General features: G+C 39.8%; 1 protein-coding gene across 6 annotated transcripts in view; it reads right to left on the reverse strand.

Moving 5' to 3' along the window:
- The window catches only part of MID1 (midline 1), a 254,414-nt gene that overhangs the window by 14,465 nt on the left and 216,401 nt on the right, over positions 1–23,548 (reverse strand). For all 6 annotated transcript variants that reach the window (XM_054077430.1, XM_054077439.1, XM_054077446.1 and 3 more), the window contains exons 6-8: positions 20,098–20,225; positions 12,281–12,424; positions 2,166–2,327 (exon numbers count right to left, since the gene is read on the reverse strand). In XM_054077430.1, the coding sequence (XP_053933405.1) occupies positions 2,166–2,327; positions 12,281–12,424; positions 20,098–20,225 (434 nt within the window). The remainder of the gene's footprint in view (positions 1–2,165; positions 2,328–12,280; positions 12,425–20,097; positions 20,226–23,548) is intronic.

Raw genomic sequence — 23,548 nt, forward strand, 5'->3', positions numbered from 1 at the left:
AGAGGTAACCTGAATTCTCTAATTCTTGCATGTAATTGAAACCAATATACATGCTAATAAAGGTCTGAGGGTTGCTCTTTTCACAGCATATTGGATTTAGAATAAGTTATGTTCTACTAATTCTCTAGGGATAAATTTCATAATAACATCTTCATTGTTACTACAAAACAAAGCATAATTTAAAATCATAGAAAATGCACTTGAAAATAAGAAGAAGCACTAGCCTTGTCTGTTCATTCACTCTCAGCCTTATTTATAACAAGCACAGACAACAATTCAGGATTGCTTTGGAAGGACGCCCATGTGGTGCTGAATACCGTGCATTAAAAAGAAGGAAGTGAACTGTAACTTGGCCCAAATAATATGGTGTAAAAACATATCTGAGGCTGTTGCTCTTGGCAAGTATCTTCGGCTGTAGCACAAGGTTTGTAGACAATAACAGGAAACTTTTTGGTAAATGGAACCCTGCAGATATATAAAGCCCACCCCAATTTTGACAGGCTTGCTCATTGAGTAAAAAAGCAGAACTATCATTTATTTCCACCAAGAGACAAATAGGAAACTATGACTCCATGAGTGGTCCAGCAAAGCCCTTTTGCATTCTGAGTATCTTTCATATCAAGGGGGAGGGGGGAATGTAAACAAAAGATCTGATGATGTGCACAGAAACCAGAATTGAGCACCGTCATGAGGTCTGTGACAGGCACTTATATGTGTGCTTCAAACAAGACGTAAATTTTTCAGTTTATAAAAGAACAGTTAAGTATTTCTCATGCAGTAAACCTAAAAACATTAATGTGGGAGGTTAAGAAGACATGAAGTTTATCTAAACACTGACGGTCAACATGTACTGGTTCAGATCTCTAAGCAATCTGAGAATGCAGACATTTAAAATGGGAGATGATCACAGCAATACTAATTCTCAACCAACATGGACCAGAAATTAGATTAGGAACACTTTTAGCTTTAGAGTTACCATCTACTTTCATAATGAGTATTATGATCAAGCATAAAATGAAACCATTGGAAAGAATTTAGGGCACATATTACCTGCTTTTTCTTACTGCTCAGTAGGAATAAAATACCTACGGCCTGCCTAATTGGTTGGTAGCCTTTGTGTTGCTGAAGCAGTATCTGAAGGATCTCTTTCTCCATGCTGAATTGTATCTGCTCACATTAATTTCTCACAGTAACCTGAGAGATTGCTTTTGTGCCACACTGACTCACAAAGAAACAAAAGGATAAAAGATTGCCATTTGCAAATGTGTCTTCTGGTTACGCATTTGCTTTTGGTTTACCAGATTTAACAATAAGCAGATTCTTGGTAGCAGATGTAGGGTTTGTATGAGCAATTTTTACACAGAAATGCAAGCCGGCTCAATAGCAGAAAGGAGAAAATGGGAAACATATACATGCCATTCCCTGCAGCTTCCTTCTTGCAATATTCAGTATCACTTCTCTTCGAGTACCCTGCCCTACAATAAGCAGGTTTCACAGGGTGCACAAATCCCAGTGCTCCCTTTCCAGTACTGAGAGCTGCCCGTGATGACTACACGACTGAGGGATTGGTTGGGACACAAGAAGAAAAAGGCTGAAAACCAGTCTTTAAACTGCTATACTACATCTGCTAATAATTTGTGTAACCATTGTATTTTTTGAAGTGGGATCTCTGACTACTATACCACCTTGTTGAACTCCACAAAAAGAAAAAAATGAGAGGGATGCAGTTAAGAAAAATTTCCAGTGTCCTAAGAAAGACATCATTTTAGAGGATAAAATTAAACTAGCAATTACCTTGAGAACATTATACAAAAATAAAATGTTTTATTGCAAACATAAGAAAAGTTTTTTCTTTGTAGAGGAAAAAAAGTAGAGAGGACATTAAAACAAAACTGCAGAAGAGTATTTTCAATCACTTCACATGTGATGGTGCTATTCCTAAATGATATTTCCAGTGACCAACCTACCGATATATCTGAAAAAGGATAGTAATTTCTGCATTACTGAGGACTCTGACAATCTTGAACTGAATAAGTGGCTTTCTTGGTGGGAAACACTTTAAAAAGTTAACCTACTCTGTGGTCTTTTATATTCCAAAGACCAAACCTAAAAAGGAAGGCAAGGAAGGAGAAGAATGCGTGTGTGCTGGCTTTCGTGTTACTCACTGTTTGTTTTGAGCTTGCCAGGTTCGCTGCTTCTGCTGCCGGCCTGATTAATAGCCTTAACAACGAAGATGTACTTAGTGCCACTCTGTAACCCGTGCACTGTGTAGTGGTTTTGTTTGATATTGGGAACAATCATCCAGCTGTCGGCTGAGTTGCATAAACCTGCAATTTTAAACAGAGCACATTAGTCATAATACACTAAACACTATGTAATGGAGGAACATTTAGAGGACTCCCAAGCACCCAATGACCAATAAGAATTTTGCTTCTGTAACTGTTAAAGTATTGTTACATTTACTGAGTCCCTACTTAATTCCACTAAAATATTTCATCAGCCAAAGTACTTCTTAAGCTCTTGTTACATGAAGCCAACCATAAAAAAAATGGACATTTAAGAAATGACTCAGTGGAAGCACAAGCAATCTGAAATTTTTCATATTGTAACACAAGGAATTCTTTATTGCTTAAGAATTAGAAGATTATGGAGATCCCATCAATCTACAGTTTGAATTAATAAACTCAATTTAAGCCTCAGAAAACTAATGTAAACTGTAATGCTAGGAAGGCTGGGGAGGCACCTTTGCTGACACTCCCCAGGTATGCATTCTTCAGGACTTGAAGCAAATCATGGGAAGCCAAAAAGAGCAGAGCATGAGCTCCAGAGAAACCTTTGGCTCTTACACTCCAGATTTTGCCAGTCCGTAATCTAAGCCAGTAAATTTAATGGATGCTAATTTTTGATTTATATTCTCATTGTTAGATGTCACATGGGGAAGAGCTGGATAATTTTTCAGTAGCAAACTTTTTGTGTATGTTTGATGACTACCACAGAAATATAATATGTAGGAAGTAGGCAAAACAAGGCAGGAACAATATCATGTGCAAAACAGGAAAATACTCCATAAAGACGAACTTATTAATCTACATAATTTTTTCTTACTGTGATATAATTGCAGAGACAGTCAATGACCCACTGTACATTTTGAACAGCTTCTGGTCTAATGGATTCCCAGTCTGATAGCTCTCTTATTAGAAATGTTTACATAAATAACAAATCTAGCATTCATGAAGTGCATATATATTGACAACCTTTTATACACCTGAACATATATAAGTTTATGGGACCTGACAAGAGTCCCGAGGTGGTGGCTAAGCCACTCTCTATGATATCTGAAAAGTCATGTCAGTCAGGAGAATTCCCTGGCGAGTGGAAGAAGGGCAGCATTGGGCCCATTTATAAAAAGGGTAGAAAAGATGACCTTGGGAACTATGGACCTGTCAGCCTCACCCCTGTGCCTGGGAAGATAATGGAACAGACCCTCCTAAAAGCCATGCGAAAGCACATGGGGGACAGGGAGGTGATTAGTGGCAGCCAGTGTGGCTTCACCAAGGGCAAGTCCTGTCTGACCAACCTAGTAGCTTTCTATGATGGGGTAGCCACATCAGTGGACACAGGAAAAGCAATGGATGCAAACTATCTGCATTTTGTATAGCCTTTGACATGGTCCCCCAAAACATCCTTCTCTCTAAATTTGAGGGAGGTAGATTTGATGGGTGGACTCTTCGCTGGATAAATAATTGGTTGGGTGGTCACATTCAGAGAGTAGTGGTCAACGGCTCAATGTCCAGATGGAGATCCGTGAAAAGAGGTGTCCCTCAGGGGTCTGTACTGGCACCAGTGCTGTTTAATATCTTCATCAATGATATTGACAGCGAGATTGAGTGCACCCTCAGCAAATTCACAGATGACACCAAACTGAGTGGTGCAGTTGTCACACCAGAAGGATGGGATGTCATCAAGAGGAACCTGGACAAGCTGGAGAAGTGGGACTGTGTGAACGTCATAAGGTTCAACAAGGTGAACTGCAAGGTCCTACACCTGGGTTGGGGCAATCTGCAGTTTCAACACAGGATGGGGAACAATGTGATTGAGTGCAGCCCTGCGGAGAAGGACTTAGGGATGCTGAATGACAAGAAGCTCAACATGAGCTGGCAACACACACTCACAACCCAGAAGGCCAACCGTATCCTGGGCTGCATCAAAAGAAAGGTGGCCAGCAGGGTGAGGGAGGTGATTCTGCCCATCTACTCCGTTCCTGTCAGATCCCACCTGGAGTACTGTGTCCAGTTCTGGAATCTCCAATATAAGAAGGATATGGAACTGCTGGGACGGGTCCAGAGGAGGGCTACAAAGATAATCAGAGGGCTGGAGCACCTCTGCTATGAGGACAGGCTGAGAGAGTTGGGATTTTTCAGCCTGGAGAAGAGAAGGCTCTGAGGAGACCTTATAGGGGCCTTCCAGCATCTGAAGATGGCATAAAAGAAAGCTGAGAGACTTTTTATAGAGGCATGTAGTGACAGGATGAAGAGGAATGGCATTAAACTGGAAGGCAAAAGATTTAGATTAGACATTAGGAAGAAATTCTTCATGATGATGGTGATGAGGCACTGGAACAAGTTGCTCAGGGAAGTTGTGGATGCCCCCTCCCTGGAGGTGTTCAAGGCCAGGTTGGATGGGGTCTTGGGCAACCTAGTTTGATGGGAGGTGTCCCTGTCCAGGGCAGGAGGGTTGGAATGAGATTATCTTTAAGGTCCCTTCCAACCCAAACCATTCTATGACTCTATACAGCTATACAGCTAGAAAAAGACATACAGATGGAAGTGTATGCATGTGTGTGCATATTTAAGGCTGGAAAACTTAAAGAAAAATGCTTGACTGGATTAAGACCTCACATACTCCTTGGCCTCTGCCTTTACTAGGCATAGAACCTGTTATGAAAGCTGCTGTGTTATTAAAAAACAACTTTCAGCTTTTAACTCATGTTTTACCAGCAAACCAGTAAGTACTAATCCTAAAACTCTTTTAGAAGTTGCTAGTAATTTCAGCTCTGCATATTACACAATACCTTTCTGTAAGGTAACATTTAAAAAGCTACTGGACATAAAATCTGAAAGAAAAAGACCTGCGATACAGGTTTACAGACTCGTAGATAATTCATAACCATACTGGGAGATTCCTGCCTAATTTAGGCTACACTTTTCAAAACAAAACAAAACAAAAAGCTTTGGTCTCAAAGTTCTCTTATATTATATAGCAACCTTGAGGCAGTCAGCTATTCATCCCACTGTGTAAAGGGATAACTGAGGCACAGTTTCAGGTGCGACTCATGTTACCTCATCATCTAATGAAGAGCTGCAATGCCTAACATTTTGCTGGACTCTTGAGTAGAGGCAGAAATCAGAGAGTAGTTTCTGTCACTTCTGCAGACGTGACCATCCTACCACAAGTAAGCCTTTCATCTTGGCCACAGAGGAAGTCTAGGTGAGACATCTAACTTCAGTTATCTGAAATGAGTTGAACTCCCTTGCCATCCTGATTTGAAAACTGGAAGTCTAAGCCTGTGGCTGAACTCGTAGGTGGGTTGTGGCCTTTCGATCACAATTTAACAGAATGACAACATTACTTTGTGCAGTTTCCTGCCATAAAGTGGGAAAAGTCTTCTAGTATGTTCCTTATGCCTCTGCCCGTGAGCATCCTGACCACATGTAGGCTCCCTAAATATCAGTTTTCTATATGTCGATAGAAGCCACAAAGAAAACTAAACTTGCAGCCCTGTTTTTCTCAAGAATATTGAAAAACTGGATCATATAGAGCAATCACTTTTCTACCTACTGAAAAAAAAGAAACCAGTGTTATATCCCATGAAAACCCCAATTGTGCCTGGCACCTGTAGGAAACTGCTTATAGCAATATCAGCCCACATCTTGTTTCACTGAACCATACCTACTAAATGATATCTATTTTTTTAGGCTCAGTATGAATAGGTTTCCTAAGAGGAAGAAAGGAAATAAAAGCAACAGTTTCCTGGCAGAAAATATTTCACTGACTGCCTGGAGGAATCCTCATCATTTGCCACAGGTACTAGAGTAAAGGCACAATTGTTCTGTAGCTGAACTAACACACTGATTCTGCATTCAGACCATCACTTACTTGGCTCACAGATGCTACTGCAAAATAAATGTTAAGACAAAATAAAATAAAGTACTGGATTGAGAGAGAGTCCAGGATGACCATGGAATCCTTAACTCAGATGCCTCTGGATGAGTATCAAACAACAACAAACATATGACAGTAAGTGGGATGAATCCAAACAGGAGTCCTGGAAGTGCCTTCTCCTTCCACAATCACACCTCAAAAGCAAAGTTGTATAAGTATACATATACATATACATATACATATACATATACATATACATATACATATACATATATAAACAATCCCTTACACAGACACAGAAGTGCCTGGATTTTTGCTAAATCATCTCAAAACTAAATGTGCATCTGTCACTACTGCTCTCTAAAGGGCAAAATTTTCAGGCTTGTGTTACACTTCTTACTCTACCTTCTGGAGGCTGATTGCTCCTTAACGAAGTGTAACTCTTGCATCTAATATATGAAGGACTGTAAAGGTACAGATACATTGCTATGAGTTTCCTTTCCAGTCTATCCTCTCCTCCTGTGTATGTGAATTTACACATACCCTACACTCAGTAGTCTGTAAAGACTCATACAAGGTAAATTATGATATTGTTAAATAATCTAATTAAATTTTAATTTAGATTTCTGTGTACAGAAGGCAGAGACAATACTTCCAGGTATTGCTACATCCTGAATTCCGCTGCTGGGGTTAGTGGCAAAACGCTCACAGGCATAGATTCTTCCCACCTGATCTTGAACAAAGAGCAGAATTCCTGAGTTAGAACCTTACCTACTCTGAACTCTGCAAAGTCAACAGAGAGAGCTGGGAACCCTCTGTTTGACCTGATTCATATCCCATGGTCTTTGATCACACAATATATCTTGGGTTTCTTTTCTTTGTCCTTCCAGTCTCAGGCACCCCAGACTACACCATGGTGTATGATAAATATTGGATGTGTACTGACTGACTTGCTACCCCAACAAGCTCAGCTCTTGCCTCTTCACCAAGGGGCTCAGAGACTTGTCCATGTGCTTCTTGACTCTGAGGTATTTGATAACAGGCTTTGAACTGAACTTTGATACAAAAGTCTTGGAAATGAAGTTTTGACAGTGTCAAACTACATACAAGTCCCAAATCCTTCAAAACGGAGGAGTAACTAGTGGCAGCCAAGTTAAGCTTTTAGTTATGAAAGACTATTTGGTCATGGTATCAAAAGAATTTGCCTCCAGTTATGCCCTGTCAGGACAGCCTTTCTTCTCTGAATAACAAAAGACGATGATTAAGAAAGTTCAGGGAAATGAGCAAGCAGCTTAGTAATGCAGGCATCTGGGAGTAGTGTTTGCTCCTCAGCTCCCTGCTGGTGGCAGCAAGTTAAATGGAAAACCACACATCTCTGCCCTGGCGCAGCAGCAGGAGCCAAGGGTCTCCTATTGTACCCACTCCTAATCCAGGCTACATTCAGGTTTCTCGTTTCAAAAAACCCAGGGCTTTTTACAGGGTTATGCAGGTGGTAAAACAATGTATTTTAAAACTGTAGCCTACAAAAATGTAGAGAATTTAAATTACATCCTGGAACGGTGCAGTGAGCACAGTGATGTCCATACAGGATGTGTGAGTTTTCAAAACAAGTTTCTTAAAGTGTGGAGCTAAGAATTTGTAAAGCTATTTCCCTGGTGTTGGCTGTTGATGCACTTTAAAAAACAGATGGGGAAAATCCCAAGGTGTAAATCCTCCTAAAGTTTACACTGGTAGATTTATATAAAATATATCTTCTTGAAAACTGGAAAAGGAGCACAAAAGTCATGAGAAGGCTGTTTAATCTCAAGTATCTTAATTATTTTAAAAAGCTTAATTTAAATAAATTATTACCAATTCAAAGTGGTAGAACAAATACAGTAGGTGAAAGTAACAGCTGCCCACCCCCACTCTGAATTCCCACATGAAAGAAAATAATACATGCAGGTTTTCTGCAAAACATGTCACATTTTTTTAAGAAATACACTCTTTTTGTACTCTTCAAGAGACAGAAGTTTTACCTGTTTTATCCCAAACTTGTTTTTTTGCTGTTAAAGCATATGCACTAAAATCCTGAATAGCAATCTGGAGATTGTAAAGAATCCGGTTTTAATATATTAAAACTTCCATAAACAGACAAAAGGTAGAATACTCAAAAATTAATTGGTGAATCATAAACTCACTCTTTTTGTGGAAGCTTGGGTTCCTAATTGTCTTAGATCCTTCAACAAAATTTTGTCTCATCTTATAGGAAGAGTAACCATGTAACACTATGAAGGTTCTGATTTTACCCTGTGTCCTTAATACAGTGAATTTTAGTATTTATCCAATGAAACTAGCTAACCCAAATTCCATTTACCTGGAAATAGAGAATTATTTACTGCATTTTGTCTTGAAGACAGATGTGTTTTTCATGAAGACTTCTCGTATTACAGCTAGAACAAAGCTTGGTGTTTAAATGTTAACCTTCCTAAAGCACTCTAAAGCAATTCCATGATGTTAAAAAAAAATGCATACTCAACAAATACTTGAAAATTTATTGAAATGGGATAATGAAATTATGCATGTTAACTAGTTAGTACCAAAGTCATTTTAAAAGCCTTTACAATATTCAGATTGCAGCTGATTAGCTGTCTCTCAGAAATGCAAATGTGCGAATAGCATAACTCTGAGAACAACTGCTTTAGTAAAAGCCTGCTTAATTTAAAGTTCTGTATTGCACATAGAAGCAGAACAGGGCTGCCAAGCATTAAATAGCCAACCAGTTTGGCCACATTTGGAAATAATCTTTCCTGTATGAAATAGTGTTCAAAATGAAATACTCTACTTGGATCTTTTCCATCAAATGTTAACTCTCCAATTTTTCAGTTAATAAAAAAAGAATATAGCTGATTATGTTGGACAGAAAACACACTAGAAAAACATAGCATTGTTTGTTTTTGTTATTGAATTCTTAGCAATCTCTGAACGATATATGCCTCTGGTAGGGGAAATGTACTGAGGAGCAAATGTGCAGTCAGTTTGGCTCTGTGGTTTAAAGAAACGGATACCAAACTAAGAGCCTCCATTAGAACGGTAGGTGGGTATGTATGCAAAGTGATTCCTATTGTCACAGGGGAAAAAAGCTTGTTGGTTTAATGCAGTACTCTAGCTATCCCTTGTGACTAATTCATAGCTACAAAAACACAGAACTGAAGACAGTCTTTATATTATCTGCTACAAGCAACTCAGAATACCAAAGGAGGTTTTTTTGGGATATGACAGAGAAATCAAAAAATTTGCAACAGCATGCAAATGTCATAAATTGAAAGAAATCTGTGCTAATCCAAAATTTGCTGCATTAAAACAGGATTAAAAAAACCAAAATCACCCAGTTTCATTTCATCAACACATGAAGGCTGCGGTGCAATGCCTGCTAACGCCACTTTTACAGTGAAAATGCTTCTCTGTGTTCACCCAGGCCAGTGTTATAAGGACAATATCGGAAAGTCATTTATAAAAGTTAGCATACTAGACTCTTTTGCAGGACAAAGAATATAATCCAACAAAGTGAAGAAACATCCACGTAGTGTCCTGAGTAAAATAAGGACATTAGTGGGCAATTCTCCAATGTCAGTGGAAGTTGGAACGAACTGGGAGAGTCCCATGTGTTAGAAACTTGGGCAGATCTGTAACAGTTAGATTTAGTGGGAACGTCTCAATTGGAGGTTTCAAGTCTACATTAAATAATAAGACTGCAAAAAAGCTTTATAACATCAGAAAGGCTCTATCCACATATACTTATATATGCATGTATTTAATTTCAGTTAACGTTATAGCTTTCAATTAAATTGAAACTAACAGCCAGGATCTTTGTATAAGCGATAGCTGCATTCAAATGAAAAAAAAAAGAAAAGAAAAAGAGACAGTTCTTGCATTTCTTTCTACAGATATTTAAGGTCTTCAGAATATAATGCAAAGTTTTTTTGCAGTGCTAATTTGTTTTCTCTTCAAACTTTTAATGGCACTATTTTTCTAAAGTGAGAAAATGAAAGCTCAGGCTGTACACTGAGCACTTCATGCTATACCCCAAAATTACCATATTGCATCTCTGAAAGTAGACTAATTGATACGTGTTTTGCAGATCAAAGCTTTCCCCTCCATACGGGAAACCTACAGTGCAACCTGAAAATGAAATACCTTGTTATTTATTCACTAGTAAGCAAAGAGTAAAACCCCACAACACAAAGGTGTGGAAATAGCACATCTTTCTGCTGCTGTGTTTACACATAATGCCAATAACTGCATTAGCATAAAGTCTTCTAGCATAAAGCCATAGATAAAAATAGGTTAGAAAGCAAGCAATGTACTGTGTTATCATAGTCTTGTTCGTTTAGTGGTGATCAATCAGGGAAGGTTTTCTTTTCTTATCTACCTTCTCCAGTTTGCTCCAAAATTAGACCTTTCTGTTACCCAGCTAGCTTAGATGTAGGAGCATGAGCAGAAGTTTCCCTGGTCCTTAAACAGTCTTAAATTTTACACTGTGTTGTTCAAAATTACACTGTTTAGTGAAACGCTAAATGGAAGTTTTGACAAAACACTCCTCAACTTTTCAATAGTTCACTTTATTTTTTAGTCAGTCCTGAATATCATACTATATTCACAGTATGCTGCTTAAAAATGATGTTAAAATGCCAGCACATGCACCCTCAGATATCCTTTCAGATGGCTTGGAAAACCAACTCTAGTTTAGTGATGAAGGAAATGAGGAGCACGCAGCAAAAGAGGAATCAGTGCAAGAGTTTGGCTCAGTACTGAAACTTGGCATAGGCCACAATTTTTTTCCCGCTGACATGAAGGACGTAAACATGTCCACAGCAGTGACTTTCATCAAACTATCTCAACTTCTGCACTGGGTCAGAGCTAAGCCTATCTAGTTCAGCGTGTGGCCAGAGTATCTGATGATGGACAAAAGCAAGAGTATAGGAAGATGTTAAGGAACAGGGAAAGCACACAGTGATCATTTCTCACAATGCTCTCCCAGGCCTCAACAGCTTACAGCTCTGGGACTTTCTGAGCCAGAATGCAGTGTCTGCATTTCATTGTTCTCAGTGGATTTTTCTTGCATGATCTGTTCAGTCATCTCTGGAACTCAAACCCACAACAATTCTTTGTGGTAATGAGTTCCCAATTTAAATATATGTTGACTGAACAAACTCCACCTTTTGATTGATTTGGTCCATTTCAGAATCTTCGTTTTATAAAGCAAGTACATATCAGCTAGAGATATTGTCATTAAACATAAGGGGAACGGGAAGAAATTAAGCGACTTCTCCAAATTCATAGTCAGTGATCACTATGCACTGAACCCAGAAGGGCTGACTTCCTGGCCAAAGATCAGACAACATTGTTTTCTTGGAGGAATAGTTATTTAAGAACAAAACAATCCAAAAAATAATCCACGAATTCATTCATTAAGGAAAGTCACAAGTCCAAAACAGAGAGTGTATTTAATAAAAACTGTGCTACAGTATACAAAATACAAAGCAACAATTGTTTATGTCATTAAAAGTCAATCAAAGATACCATAGCGTTGTTCCACTGACATTTGCTGCCTTAGCGTTCAGTATACTACCTAAGATCTAAGCTCTGTAGCCTTGAAGACGGTAAAAATCAGAGGGAAGGACTTCCTCTGTATTTCTGACAAGGGTCCAGTTGTCAAGGGTATCTAAATGACAGCGGGGCTGCGCTTCTAACTAATGACCAGTTCAACACAGGCTCTCAAGTGCCTGACTAGCTCAGACAATAGAATTGAGCTCTTTGTGCCTGCTACATTTGCAACAGGGGACCTAGAGTGCGAGACAAATCCTGTTAACCTGGACAACACTTGTGCCTAAGGGAATATGTGCCGGCTTTAACCTTTGAAAGCTCCCACTTCATCACACTCCCAGAAAAGACACGAGAAGTTTTAACTGAATGAATTCTGAATTTTAGAATCTTTTGAAATCATCATTGGTTTGGCTTTAAAATTTTGGCTTTAAATCTCCCTAGAAAATATTTTTTCCTACATTTCTGCTTAAAGGCACTCAGTTTACAGAGTTTACATAAGGAAACAGAACTAGAAAAGAGAAGTTTTACTTACTAACAACATTAGCTTGTCCGGTGAAGATGGTGTACTGCAGCTCATAAGAGACCACACTGAACTCATCATCCGATGTCCAGTGGACAGTAATGGTATCATAAGAAGCTGTACAGAGCTCTTCTCGAATGGTGGGTGGGTTGGGAGCTGTGAGATACAACAGAACAGGCTTACTGACACAATCAGTAAAATATTTTCCTTCTCATCTGAGATTAGGGGATGTATCTGATGTATAAGTTACTAGCTATACTACCCCACAGACTTTTTGCTAATTCCAGGAGTAACTTTCATTATCAATAAATTGTTGCAAAGATGTTCTTACTATCAATAAAATCATCTAGGAACTCCAGATTTTGAAAATATTTTGTATTAAAGTAGTTTTAGCTTCAGACGCCCTTACACAACTGATGTGTTAGTGGTCACATTTAACTGTGATTAAATGGGTACAACTGCCATGTTAGTATTTCTAGGATTGTTTCTGACCATCACACCAAAATTAACAAAGTTTCATTGACGCATCTATAAAGAGGGAGAGTCAGCACTCTTCCCTGCTGACTTCAAAGCAGTACTTGCCCAGGTCATTTTATCAGAGATTGGCATAAGTGGTATGTGAAAAATATAATCTTGGGGAAGCCTCCAATCATTCATGCATTCATGCTCAATCTTGTACTCTTTCCAAGAACATTCTTATTTATTTCCTAGCTATCCTTTCTAATATAGATGCATATAATTTCTTTTGGCTATACAACTCACTTCTTTTCAGTCTTACAAAAAGATTTCTCATCATAACATCACCAACTGTATGGCTATTTGACCTAACCTTCAATGTCACTGCTAATTAAATAATTAAAGAAAACAATGCAAGTAATTTAATAAAAATTGTCCCTCTGTTTCTGCAAGAACTCTGTCTAGCAAGCTATACATTCTTCCTCCAGATTAGCACACAGGTTTGTTTTAATGATCTATTTAAAGAAGTGAAACCTGAAGTAAACTTCTTAGGTCTAAATTTTCCTTGTTTGCATTCTTTACAAAGCCAAACACCTAAATAAGAATCTAATTAGTCTTTCCTTGAAAGACTGGTGGGCACTCCTGCATGCTTGTCCCAGTGGGAGCTTCATTCCTAATGATCTTCCCTAAACCATCATGCAAAGAACAAAAATTGCTCCTCAGCAGAGGAACTCCTGGGACAGATGGAGTCCCAGGATGGAAATGAGCTAAAATAAGAACAATCATCAAGGAAAGAAAGAACAAAAGGAGGAGAAAACCCCTGGCATTCTTCTGGAAAGGCTAGTGTTGTAGTTTAGAGGTTGTGTACTAACTGAGGCCAACTAATTCTTGTGAAATCTATGCAGCACTGTATTAGTCCTACCAGCTAGGTTTCAAAAATGTATCCAGCAGAACAATCTACAGGAGACATCTTTTATTTTCTAGCTGAGACTTCTTTTTCATGTTTTCCCTTTCCTTCAAAGGAAGAAAAAATAAAATTGAAAGAATATGAATTACAAATGTTTAACTGGATCCATTTTACTACCACTGAACTACTCTTCTTCAGTTTTCTGTACCTAACAGAGAAAATCTTTAACTTGAAAAATGCACCTGCTTTTACTACCACAATTTTAATTTATAACATAATTAATAATAAATATTAATTTGTTGGAAAGCAGCAATGACTGAAGGTTTAATGAACAGTTAACTGTATTTCAACAGCATCTAAGTTTCTTCAACTCCTTTGAAAATGACAGCCAAAGTTCTCTCTTCATATGCACACCTGGCTGGCCTTATGGCTGGAGATTTATAGGCCTTCATGTAATGAGAATGACAGGAAAAAATGATATTTGACCTAAGCAGGCTATCTTTCCCATGTTCTCGTGATTAACCCACACCCATCGGAGACTATACTGCACGAAATCCAGCTCTTCAGCAACACTCAGAACAAAATAAAATATACCTGCTTCTGCGTATAGACAGGGAAGTTTACATGCAAACGGTCTGTTATGACTCTCAAGACAATGTAGAAATCTGACTGCCAAATTCATCACTCCACAGCACATACTCCTGGACATACTCCTGGAGAGTGTATGTCCATAATGCAGTTAAAGAGACTGACCTTAATCAGTTATCTTTCTTATTACATTTGATAGTGTGCAATTTGTTTATCACTTTTACCACTACTGCAACAGAGCTCAGATGCCACAGGGAAAGCTCTACAGAGATCCCAGAGTGATCTCAGGGCTGCACCAGCACCTTCTCCATGTGGTCTTGACTCAGGTGTGCTCCACCACTGCTCAGGAAGAGGGGGTCCAGCATGCTTCCAGCACAGCGGTGGGAGACATAAAGCCTCATAAACCTACCCTTTGGTCCTGTTTTCCAGTGGCGAAACAGTGATTACCCATGAGCACTTCCAGTCCATTGCAGGGTAAGCACAGGGTGCTGACTCACAACAGTTACAAGATTGAAGTTTGCAGCTAATGCTATTGATACCCTCAACTATTGGCAGCATCTTGTCTACAGACTGCTACCCAATGTCAAGGAGAATGGAAAAAAAATTTGAAGCAGCACTTGAAAACTCCAAATTTACAGCCTTGAGCAGAAACGGAACTTGGAATCAGTGCCAGCAGACTTAGCAAGACACAATGAAACCTGCACTGGTTTAAGGAATCACTTCCTAACATCTGTAACTCTCCTTTGTCATGGATGGCAACCTCCATAGAGGACCAGGACAAACATCTGGGAGTGATAACTGCCTCAGTTGCATTGACTTTCATCCACCTGCATCCGTGAATCAACACTCTTGACAAGAGTGAAAATCATCGCTGAAGGCTGTTTTAGTTCATTTGTGTGACTTCAACTCAAAACCGAACAGGCACACATAAATAGTCAGGAACCGCATCTGAAGCGCCTGAAAGGCAATAATTATTATTAGAAAAGCAGTTTCTTAAATTTACTCCCAGAAGTAACTGACCTTGTGAGTATACCTACTCCCTTCATCTGGCTTAGTCTAACTTACCTTCCATTCAATGTAACGTGTGTGGCTTTTGCTCTGAAGCACACTGAAAGCACTGACATGGTCCATGCACCTGAGAGGCAGTTTAGGGAAACTGCCTCTCACTGGTGAATCCCAGCATGAACATAGTGGCTCCTGGGTGACTACTGAGACTATTTCTAAATACTTTAAGATCAAGGTCACAGAGATTGACTAAACCCACCTCAGCTTCCTTTTGTCTGCTTGGTATTCACCTTCCTGCTGGCAGGAAGTGATCGACTTTGTAAGGGTTCCTTGATGATTTTGATACCGAGTAAAAAACAAAGATCTAAGCCACCTCCTTGACTTAATGGTGCTAGAAATGTTCATATTGCTGAAGGAGTTGGGGAAGCTGCTCTGAACCTGTCTCATGTGTTCATTACTGGTACCATGGTGTATCATGACACTAGACTGAACCAGCATGCAGAAACCTGAAAGGCACAATTACATCAGATGCAGATACAAATTTGATGTGTTAGTTACCTGTCATGCAAGACTTGGCATCAAGAGCTAAGTTATACAACCATGTAGACATTGCCTTTGTGTAGACCAGAACTGTTCAAAAATAACCGAATGAGAAGAGATTACATCCAAAGCATGAGACTGAGCTGGCTGGAGGTGTCTTTCAATCTTTTAAAACCGAAAGAGTTAAGAGGAAATATAGATTGTAAAGGGTTTCCAGAACTGAGTTGTTTTCATGTGAAAAAACTACTGGTATATGCTAGGCGATGCATATTTCTTAGTGCAGTCATCACTAAAGCGACGGATGAAGAAAACATAGTATTGCATCAGATGGGATTTCTGAAGCAAGGTAAATGGCAAGGTCAAAGAATAGATGCTCCTGCAATTGATTTCAAACAATTAAGACACAGAACAAGGATTTTTGATTCACGATGGATAAAAAAAGTCCTTAAGTTATGAATACTCTGCCAAGAGTTTGCAAGTCATATCTAGCTAGATACATATTTAGAAAAAGATGAGTTCCAGATGAAATGCTTGAATAACTGGAAAGATAAGAAAGCTTTCAAAAGACATCAAGACTATACATACAGAGGATAGAACAGTTAGAGGAAGATTAAGCATATTGTTTTACTACACTGAGCTTGATATGTCAGTGTCTGGCAACTTTCAGAGAGAGATCAGTTTTTCATTTTGATAGCAGAAGGTTTGGAGAGACAGCTGTGTAAATGATAAGCACAATCTAGTTAAATTTGTATTTGGGAAAGAAATAGCCTAGGAAGAAAGAAAGACGTAAACTTCAATGTGCCACATAGAAGACTGGGGTTGGGGAGATAGAGGATGAGAAGATCTGACAAATAATACACTGAGAAGAACCAAAAAAGAAGAAAATCTCCAGAAGACAACCAAGGTCAATTGCTTTGAAGGCAATTGACAGCAGACAAAATGAAGCTGGAATTCAGGCTTTGACATTTTGTTCAGAAGCAGTACAGACAATCGACATAATCTACGCTTCTTCACTTGATTCACAATACAGATGTACCATTAGAACTTACAAATGGTTTTCATTTTACTTAACTGTGAAACATGATAAAAGCAAAACCCAATTCACTCTGTCACACAGTTTTCAGTTTAAGATCTATGAAGATTCCATTCATCAATCTAAAAAGGGTAAAATAAAATAAATCATCCTCTAGAGTTTCTGAACAATAGAAAATAATCAAGTGCATTTGACTCTTGGGACTATACATACACACATATGTATTACATATATACATGTATTTACATAAACATATTTTAACTGCCTGTGTAGGTTGTATTTTATGCTCAGATAATTTGGACATGTGTTTTGCATTTTGCATTGCAGCCATATGCTATTTATTAATATGAAGGAAAATAGTACAAAGGCAGAGGCAGCGAAAACTCTTCTGCAATGGACATCAAGGGCAAAGATAATCTAAGTGGTAGATTAGGAAAAATCAGCTAAACTGCTTGACACATTCACAAGTTCTCTTAGACTGTATTGTGAGCAATTTTTTAAGACTGGATGAGGTAGGAAGAAGGCAGAGAAGAAGCTGTGTAAATGGTGTGGCCAGCATGATGGAGTGCAGAAAGGATTTTCGTGGCATTGCACCCTGTATCAAGACTACCCTTCAGATACAACCTTCATTTTCTCAGGTTAGGCTGGTAATACTGACATGGGATATACAAAGGGGGGAAGACCTGGCGGATGCAAGAACAAACTGCTAGATGGAGTTATAATTTTGAAGATGTAAACCACAATTACCTATATTTGAATGAGTCTCTCTAGCCTCTGTATGGAGCCAGCTGGGAGAAAAAGGCATCTCCAGAATGCAGTCAACTGACTGATATGTGTGCCTTAAAAGGAGGTGGTTATTCCTCTTCTATGACTATAGCAGAAGATGAGGCTGATTATTTCACATGTAGATTCCTTGGTTAGGGCAAATGAGCCTGGCTTTTTTTTTAATTCCTTCCTTTCTTTTCCTTGGCTTCTTATAATATTGGGGTGAATACTCAACATGGTGGCAAGATCCCAGCAGACTTTGGGGAGAGGTAAACACCATAACATTTCACTGGTGCTGTATAAAAAGTTCGTTTCCCATGCCATTATTACTGGGTATTATTTACCTGAATATGTGTTAAACACTGCGCTCACCAGTTACACAGTGACACATAAGCTTCTTGAAGATAACGTTGCTCATTCAGATATGACAAGAACCCCATAGCTCAGTAACACAATGGTGGTGCTGCCCTGTGCACGCAGAAAGCCTTGCTTTTCCCAGTATTAATCTGTTCACTTATTCTCATGCAGAAAAGCCAGAAACCAGCCCTCCGTATGGAAAAGGTCCAATGGCTGGCAATGAGGAGACTCCATGCTCTCACATTCTTCTGAAATAACATGGATATATCTCCTGCGAACTAGGATAAGAGAATGGGCACAGGAAGCATTTTCAAGTGTTTTTCTAACAGTGCTTTGTGACTTTCATAATGAATTCTTGCTGTTAACATCACATACTTAAAGACCCTGCAAAATGAAAACCTACTCTGTGTCTCTTCTGTTTTCAATTGAACTGGAATGAATTGTTCTAATTCTGGCAGTGAAATCAAAACACCCTAAATTACAGTAATTTGTTTCTCTTTGTGAGTCATTATATACTCTGAGATCGCACATTACTCAGGCCTTCAGTAGACCCTTCAGGGTCTAATCCTGTGGGCTTCTTCAGGCCAAAGCTCTCAGTTTTAGTGAGCTGAAGCTCTGCTCTGCAGAGAACCCATCCCACACCTTGGCACAGTGCACACTGTGTACTCTCTAGTCTCACACACAGCAAGGTCCTCTGGTTCTGTGATAAGGGAAATATGCAGCGGCACTGGCAGAAGAAAACATCTTTTATTGCTGAGCCCTTGATACTGATTGCTTGAACAGCTTCTGGCTGGTCATGGGAAATCTGCCAGCCTGCAGTCTACTGCAAGCAAAGAGGCAACCCCAAGAGAGAGGGTAACATGTGGAGCATCTGTCTCCCAGGAAATGGAATTTGGGCCCTGCTCTCTCTCCTCTGGCCGCTCCAGGCTGAGCTCCAGCTGCTCTTTCCTTTCACTTTGCTGTGGTGGCTTTTAACCATTTCTTTCTCCCAGGTGCCTGTACCCTGGTGGGGAGAAATGCAAGGAGAGAAGATAGCAAATGCATTCCAGCTATCCTCTATAGCACCTAATCCTTCTTGGGGCATCCTGGAGCTACTGGGGGTATATATTCAGGATTAAGAAGGAGGGAGTACCGTGTCTACGTGGCTAGGTTTTGGTAGCGGCTGTGCTGCAGGAGTGACTTCTGTGAGTACCAGGAGCTGACCTCCAGGTCAGATACAGCCTGTTCTAAGACAGACCTGTTGCTGCCCAAAGCTGAGCCCGTCACTGATGCTGGTAGTGCCCCTGTGTTAACATATTTAGGAAAAGGGGGGGAAAAGGCTGCACAACAGCTGGGAGAGTGAAGTGTGAGAGAAAGAATGTGAGAGAAAGAGCCCTGCAGACATCAATGTCAGTGAAGGTACTGGAGCAGAAACTCCCCAACAGCTGCGGAGCAGACCACGGTGATACAAAGTTATCTCCCTGTAGCGGGAGGATATGCCCTGAAGGAAGCTGCAGCCTGCAAAGGGGAGCCCACACAGGAACAAGTTTTCTGGCAGGAACCATGGTCCATGGGGGTTCTACAATGGAGCAGTCCATTCGTGAAGGACTGTACCATATGGAAAGGACCCATGCTGAAACAGTTCTTGGATAACTGAGGCCTGCTGGCAGGACTCACATTGGAGAAGTTCCTGAAGAACTTCATCCCGTAGGAGGGAACTCACTCTGGAGCCGAGGAAGAGTGTGAGGAGGAAGGATTGGCAGAGATGATGTATGATGAACTGACTGTAGCCCCATTCTCTGTTCTCCTGTGACACTCAGGGGGAGGACGTAAAAGAGTTGGGAGTGAAGTTGAACCTGGGACAAGGATGGGATGGAGGGAAAGTGGTTTTAGTTTTTATTTTTCCCTATGCTAGTCTTACAATTAATTGGTATTAAATTACATTAATCTTCCCCAAGCTGAGTCTGTCTTGCCTGTAGCTGTAATTGTTGAGTGATCATCTTGTCCTCAGCATAACCCATAAGCTTTTCATCTTATTTTCTCCCCCTGTCTTGCAGAGGAGTTGGAGTGAGAAAGTAGTTTGGTTGGCACCTGGTAATCAGCCAAAGTTAAGTGACCACAGAGAAGAATGAAAGAAATCCTATCAATATTGTTTTATGAGGAACATATGATAGCAGCGCCTTTAGAAAAAAGAGATACCTGTAAGATAGTCAAGGCATTCCAACAATTTCTTCTCCCGGGTAAAGTCAAGTGCGAAAGTATCGAAAGTATCATTGAGATTAATTTCAGGAATTAGAACCTGGGAGGACGCAGTTGCCATAGAAACCCTAGAATGAAAAGAAAAAGTCTTTTAGCATGCATAACACAATAATGTTGACGTCAAGGTAGGACCTGATCATTATGGTTGTTATCACTTCTCATAAAGCTTGACAAAAACTTTTACATGTATTTATACAGCTTAAGTTAGGAGCTGCTTCTGCCACTTTTATTTCTGCAAGTAATGTCTCCAGTAAAAATCTCTAATTAGTTAGCTTTTGCCTAACATGCAGTGCCAGACAAGTTTTTAACAAAATATTGGTTGAACAACAATATACTTTGAATTGTTCTTTCTAGTCACCCACCGAACCAAAGTAGCAATAGCACAACACATTTATCTGTGTTTTAAGCAATCCTAACAACCTGTTTTAAGTATCTTTCCCATGCTTTCCCAAGCAGTTTCTTGCTCCAGTCATTCCTTGGCATTCCTATCCCAGGGGCTTGGTGTAGATCCCCACACTTCCTCAGCTCTTCAGCACAGCATACTGCTGTTAACTTCAAAAAGCACAAGGGGCAGATAAAACAAATAGATGTCAGCATAGTTTATTTTGAAAGGCTTTTCCCTGCAAAGTATGTGTGCATACTTACATTTCCTCCAAAACCAAAAAGTCTCCTTGCCAACTTAATTTCAGGAGCTACATTTGCTTTTTGTCTGTCCAGCCATACTAATACAGAGATATGAACTTTCACATTGAAAACTGAAAATTTTCACATTGAACATTCAGATTGTCTTGCCTAATTTCTCAAGATATGTATTACTGGAGAGCTGGATACTGGATAGTTTTACAGAAAGTTTGGTCTGTTTAAGCAAAGAGGTGATTAAAGTTCATTTGTTAATTGAGTTTGGTGCTAAACACACGGCCATATACATACACAAGGTATATCAGTTATCTGTCTTTCATAACATGTCAGGTCAAAATATTTTGATTGCTTCAATTAACAGCTTCCCAAATTAGAATATTCCTCTGTAGACATGAGTCAAATGGCTCCAGGCCAAATCCTCACTGAAAACTGTTTTCCTACATTTCTTGTGTAGTATTTTAGGAAAATGAAGTTAGAAAAATAAAAAACTGAGCTGCACATCTCGTTGTCTTCAGCACAGTTTTCAAAAGCTGAGTTGAGGAGTTTTCCTAGTCATTAATTCATGATATACAGTTATCAGCATTGTTTCTCTTGCAACTGTGGTTGTAGAACTTAGTTTAAACTAGATCCAAGTACAAATAGTACAGATGGGTTTTGTTAGAGAGGATAATTGAAGTACCTTTTGCCCCGTCTACTTGTAAAAATTCCCTGAGCTCTTTCACTTCTTTTATTTTCTCCCCCACCCCTCTCTATCTCCCAATAGTTCAGATGCAGTTACACTATGGTGTTTTACATCTAGTAGGAAAAAAAGACATGTATTTCTTGTAAGGCCTGTGTTAGGGCAAACATCTCTACAAAATTAACAATGGCTTTGCTAAGAAACCAGCAGGCACGTATCTAACATGAACAGCTTCTTTGAATACCTCCATAAAGCACGTATTTATTGTAAAGAAGACCATATCACCAGGCCCTTCTGGACTTTGTTTGGGGCTATGCAAAGGGTGCACGTGTGTTAAAGTCAGTTTTCAGTGACCTCAGCAGTTCATAGTTTCAAACACCATGTCACCATATTCAGTTCAGAGGACTAAATTTCCTCTTGCAATTCTGCCTGCTCCATCTGACACTGTACTTGGCTGGAAAGGGTTTTTCTAGGATAAATGTATTTCATCCACTGTAAATAATGCATGACCTAAATCACTGTAGTGTGTGTAATGTCTTTGCTATACATAGTTACCTGTTGTGCTTACAACAGAGAATATTATAGTGCAATTACTTTGAAATATGTGGATGAAGAAATGCAATGAGTGTAATTTCAAGAGACTATTTTAGCTGCTGGAGTTCAGGGCCCTGGTGAGACTGTTACATGAGCAGTCAAAAAGCAAACAAAATATTGCTCACCATATGAGAACTCAGAGAGTTACTTGTAAGGAATAATTTATTAATCAGCTTTTAGTCTCTTTTTCCACCTGCAATTTGTCTGCAAGCATTTGGTGTTCATCCCCCCCAGCGCCAGTTTTATTCACCGCTTGAAATTATTCTCTGATTTTCAGGGTGTTCATGGCCATCTCATTACTGACAGCAATCTGTGATAGTCAAGGATTAGATTTGATTGGGTACATATGTCAGCTGGTCTCATTCTGTCCTCTGAGTGCCTCTCCTGTGACTGTATTTATGGTGCATTTTTTCTTATTTTCAACATGAGAATGGAGCTTCTCTGAATATTCTCCGGTAGTCAGTTAAAAAGCTTTGTGTCTCCACAGGTTTCTGTCCTACTACTGTTTCTACCAAATACTGAAAAAAAGGCAGATCCTCACCTTCAGCTTTTTCATAGAATCACAAAATGGTTTGAGTTGGAAGGGACCTTAAAGATTGTCTGGTTCCAAGCCCCATCTGCCATGCAACTTCCCACCAGACCAGGCTGCTCAAGGTCCCATCGAACCTGGCCTTCAATATTTCCAGGAAGAGGGTATCCACAACTTCCCTGGGTAACCTGTGCCAGTGCCTCATCACTCTTATTGTGAAGAATTTCTTCCTAATGTCTAGCCTAAATCTTACCTCGTCCAATTTATAGCCATTCCCCCTCATTCTATCACTACATGCCCTTGTAAAATGTCCCTCCCCATCTTTCCTATACACTCCCTTCAGGTACTGGAAGGCCCCTATAAGGTCTCCTCAGAGCCTTCTCTTCTCCAGGCTGAACAATCCCAACTCTCTCAGCCTGTCCTCACAGCAGAGGTGCTCCAGCCCTCTGATTATCTTTGTAGCCCTCCAGTTCTTGCTCCAACAGCTCCATATCCTTATGTTATGGATTCCAGAACTGGACACAGAACTCCAGGTGGGATCTCACAAGAGCAGATGGGCAGAATCACCTCCCTCACCCTGCTGGCCACGCTTCTTTTGAAGCCCAGGATATGGTTGGCCTTCTGGGCTGCAAGCATGCATTGCCAATTCATGTCAAGCTTCCTACCAAACAGCAGCCCCAAATTCTTCTCTGCAGATCTGCTCTCAATCACATTGTTCCGTATCCTGTGTTGAAACTGCAGATTGCCCCTACCCAGGTGTAGGACCTTGCAGTTCACCTTGTTGAATCTCATGAGGTTCACACAGTCCCACTTCTCCAACTTGTGCAGGTCCCTTTTGATGATATCCTGTCCTTCTGGTGTGACAACTGTACCACTCAGTTCAGTGTCATCTGTGAATTTGCTGAGGGTGCACTCAATCTCGCTGTCAATATCATTGATGAAAATATTAA

Source organism: Cuculus canorus, chromosome 1 (genome assembly GCF_017976375.1).
Source record: "Cuculus canorus isolate bCucCan1 chromosome 1, bCucCan1.pri, whole genome shotgun sequence".
NCBI lineage: Eukaryota > Metazoa > Chordata > Aves > Cuculiformes > Cuculidae > Cuculus > Cuculus canorus.